Consider the following 4,464-nt stretch of genomic DNA (forward strand, 5'->3'; position numbering starts at 1 on the left):
ACTGTAAGATTAGATTGCAGAAGACAAATAGGAGAATATTTGCAACAAATAGGGCAGTAGAGTTGGCCTTTGAACGGCACAGCGTTTAGAGGTGCCAACACCCTGCCACAGTACTTGACTTCTCCCAAATCTTACTAATACCTACTGTTGACCAGAAGCCTTACTGATAACATAAACAGTCGGTTAGCAAAGTATTTTTTAGGTGAATTATACACTGTATTCTTTGAGTAAAGTAAATTAGAGAAAAGAAAATGTTATAAATTATATACAATTATATAAAATAATCATAGTGAAAAATGTTATTAAAATCCTAATTCAATCATTGAAATCACAGTTACTGTACTCAATGTATATTTATTGGAAAAAAGCCCCATACAGGTGGGTGGGGCAACACCAAGGTAAGGATGGTGGCAGCAGTGCGCCTGGGCCTGGAATGGCAGTGTTCCACAGCTGGTAGCTTCTGAGCGATGGCAGCCGCTGGGGAGGCCTTTAGGTGGCAATAGCACCCTTGAATCACTGTTCAGCTGCTTAGAGGCGTACCACCCACCAGCCTTTGGCCATTGGCAGCTACATCCTCATGTGAGTGTTCTGGCTTCCAGGAGCCACCCTAGGGAGGAGCAGTCTGCCCTTGACCAGGGAGGGTCACAGGCCCAAGGAGGACCAGAGCCGGGAGGAGGGAACGCAAAGAGTGCGGGGCTTCCTGGGCAACACCGACCTGCCCTCTGGGGCGTGTCTCCACTTCAGCCACACCTCCTGCCCAGGGATTTCAGCCTCATCATTCTATTGGCACACAGGGACCTGTAGCCGTGCCCAATTTGGGGCTGCTCAGGGCTGCTGGCAGCCTCAGCAGATTGCCCAGGCACTCACTGGACAACAGGCACAAACTCTGCACTAGTTGCTTTCAATTTAGACCCATGGATGGGCAGTTGCAAATGCCTTTGACTTTGCCGTCACCTCAAAGGGGGAAAAAATGTATAAGTGGACTTGGCATGGTTCAAACCCACGTTGTTCAACAGTCAACTATAGAATACTTAAAAAATAAAGGAACTTTGCAAATAAAACTACTTAAGATAAAATAGTAAAATAAGTAGTCAACACAGACATGAACAGAAGAAGATATACAAGAGACAAATATAAAAGCAATCATCTTTACTAGTAGAAATGCAAATTGAAAAGGTGAATGCCATTTTCTGATTAAATTAACAAAGATAAAAATAATGTTCAGTATAATTTGTTAAAGTATTAAACTGATAGTACTGAATGAATGCTGGTCAGAATCAAACTTAATCTGCTCTTAGGAAGGTCAGTGATGGAACATTACCCTTCAGGCGGGCAGTCTTAAAGCCTTAAAACAATTCATGCTTTAAAATAGGGAATCTAGAAATATACAACATAAAACTGCCAATATTCAACTAGTTTTGAACTACAAGTAGTGGCAGTTTCATAAAGTTCAGCCTAAGATGTATAGAGGTATATTTAGTGTTATGATAAGGATGAAACAGATCAACGTGGGAAAGACGGGTAGCAATGAATGGTTTGAGGACAGCTGGCTAGCTGTCAGTAGCTAGCTTACTTTTTCAGTAAGTGAAAGAAAGGGGACTCCTACCTTCTTAGATTGCACTGTATTCATGGATGGATCAGTGATGCAAATATGTTGACTGAAACAGTGAAGTAGTACTAGGAAGAAGCATTTGTGGGTGTTTTTGTTATCTTGATCCTGTAAGCCAGACACCATAAAGGAAGATAAATGTGTTTGTGTTAAAAAATCTCATAAATAAAGTAAAAATCAATCAGGAAAAATAATTGTAACATTATAACAAAGAGCTGTTTTTCTTAATATTCAAAATACATTTACTGTGTTCGAAGAAAATAGCAAACTCTACTGAAAAATGGACAAAGGATGAGACTAGTTAAGTCATAGAATGTTATAAACATTTAATATTAATAAACATTAGAAGATGTACAGCTTCACTGATAAAAACTAATTTAAACATTTCGTTTTATGGCCACCAGTTTGGTAAAAATTATAAAGACTTATGATAGGCTTTCTCATACACTGTTGGTAAGTTTACAAATTGGTATCGTCTTTTTGAAGGGCATTTGGCAGCATCTGCCAAACTTTTAATCCAGCATTTCTAGTACTAGTAAGTTACCCTACAGAAATACAGTACGTATTTTTATAGATCATTTAAAGAGTAGGAATATGTATTAAAAGCTTTAAAATATTCATGTGCCTTGGCTTACCAACTTCACTTCTGGGGATTTTTCCCTAATGGAGTTGATTTGGGTGTGTGCATATATAAGGATCTTCAATATTTATCTCAGCATTTCTATAATTAAATGGCAAAAATAACCGTAAGTGTTCCATTGGTTGTTTAAATTTGTGGGTGTGTATAAAATAGAATATTATCTGATGATAATATTATCTGATGATTACAGGTGGTGATGGTGTGACCTTTAATAAAAAGATGTTCATGTAAGAGAAAAGCAGCAGCATAAAAGTTTCACTGTTTTGTAAAAATAAAATTTAAAGTATGTATCTACATAGAAAATGCCAAGAGTAAATTCTACAATGTCAGAGTTGTATCTCTGGGTGGTCAGATGATGGATGATTTTTAAATATATGAGCTTACTTTCAGAATTTCTTCTAAGATCATGCATTACTTGTGTGATTCTAAAAATCTGATCTATGCATGTGTTTCATTTAATGCTGAATTTTGAATTCCACTCTGATTTTTTTTTTTATCATTTAGATGAATCCTCAAGAGAGCAATTTTAAATTCAATTGTTTGTGTTTTTTTTGCTGTGAAGAGACTGCTGCCATATTAAAAATACTATTGCCTGGTCTTGAGAATATTATGCTAAGTGAAAGAAAAATAAAAATACTGTTTCCTTATTTTATAGTGGGAAAGCAAAACCGTCCTGCGCAATGAACCTTTGGTTTTAGAAGGAGGCTATGAAAACTGGCTCCTTTGTTATCCCCAGTATACAACAAATGCTAAAGTCACTCCACCCCCACGAGGCAAGAGTGAAGGGGTGTCTATCTCATGTATGTATGTGAAAATTTTTGTTTAAAACTGCTTTGGTAAAATCAGCTTTATTTATGTTCTTAGGGCAGTGTTCTTGGTTGTGTATGTAGTTGTCCTACTGGATAGCAGTTTGTTTTCAGGCATAAAAAGTAGAAGATGTCCACAGCCTGGAAGCTAATGTTTAATTCTTTAAGATTGTGTGGTTGTCACTTCATTTCCTTTATATTTAAGTGTCACATATTACATGCATGAGATATATAACTACTATCTATGGTTTGCTATTCTTTCTTTCAAAAATACTATTCTTTTGGAATTTTAGTGGATTTTACTTATCCTTCACTGGAAGAATCAGTTCCTTCTAAACCTACTGCCCAGATGCCACCTCATTCTGTAGAAATGAATGAAAATACAGAATTTTCAAATGATCAAGATGAGAGAATGGCACCACTGAACATATCAACTCCAGATGAGCCAGTTGCTGCTTCTAAATCTGATGTTTTACCCATAATTCAGCCAGTGCCTGTTGTGAAGAATGTTCCACAGGTGTGTGTTTGATTTCTTTTAACTTTATTGTTTCACTTTTAAAATATTATATTAAATACATAGTATTCAAATGAAGTTTTATTTATAAACTTTTATATTTTAGGGAGAAAAATATCAATGAGAAGAATTTATATGTTTTGGAACCTTTTGGCTATAAAGATTTTTCATTATAATTCAGTCCTGTTACCATAGCAGTGGTAGCGTAGATCATTCAGAAGATTTCAAAGCCATCTAGCAGTTCATTCACTGTAGGAAGTACCAGTAAAAGATTGTCTTATGACGGAACACTTAAACATTTTCAGAGTTTTCTTGTCATGTAATTTAGCCCATAGTATTTTTGCAAATAGTTTGGCTTAAAGATGATAGTTGGTGATGTCAGTGTTCTGGTTTCAAAACAATACCGTAGTTCCATTTCCTTAGAATTTGACATGTAAATAACATGCATGGTTTTTATTCTTTTGTCATTATTGAAGTATAGTTGCCATATAATATTCTGTTAGTTTCAGATGTACAGCACAGTGATTAGACATTTATATACCTTATGAAATGATCACCATAAGTCTAGATACCATCTGTGAACCATTCAAAGTTATTATGGAAAATATAGTCCATGCTGCACTTTTTATCCCCGTGACTTTATATTTTAACTGTAAGTTTGTGCCTCTTAGTCCCCATCACTTATATCACCCATCCTTCCCAAACTCCTCCCCTCTGGCAACAATCAGTTTTTTTTATATTTGAGTCTTTTTCTGTTTTTCTTTGTCTTGCTTTTTAGATTATACATACAAGTGAAATCATACAGCATTTGTCTTTTTTTTTTTTTTTCACATTTATTTTTGAGAGACAGGGCATGAACAGGGCAGGGGCAGAGAGCAGAGAGAGAGACACACAC

The 4,464-nt window shown here is 36.0% G+C and overlaps 1 protein-coding gene across 3 annotated transcripts in view; it reads left to right on the plus strand.

Annotated features, from left to right (window-relative positions):
• The window catches only part of USP8 (ubiquitin specific peptidase 8), a 71,448-nt gene that overhangs the window by 40,133 nt on the left and 26,851 nt on the right, over positions 1 to 4,464 (plus strand). For all 3 annotated transcript variants that reach the window (XM_029950802.1, XM_029950801.1, XM_029950803.1), the window contains exons 9-10: positions 2,905 to 3,049; positions 3,349 to 3,572. In XM_029950802.1, the coding sequence (XP_029806662.1) occupies positions 2,905 to 3,049; positions 3,349 to 3,572 (369 nt within the window). The remainder of the gene's footprint in view (positions 1 to 2,904; positions 3,050 to 3,348; positions 3,573 to 4,464) is intronic.

Source organism: Suricata suricatta, chromosome 9 (genome assembly GCF_006229205.1).
Source record: "Suricata suricatta isolate VVHF042 chromosome 9, meerkat_22Aug2017_6uvM2_HiC, whole genome shotgun sequence".
Classification (NCBI taxonomy): domain Eukaryota; kingdom Metazoa; phylum Chordata; class Mammalia; order Carnivora; family Herpestidae; genus Suricata; species Suricata suricatta.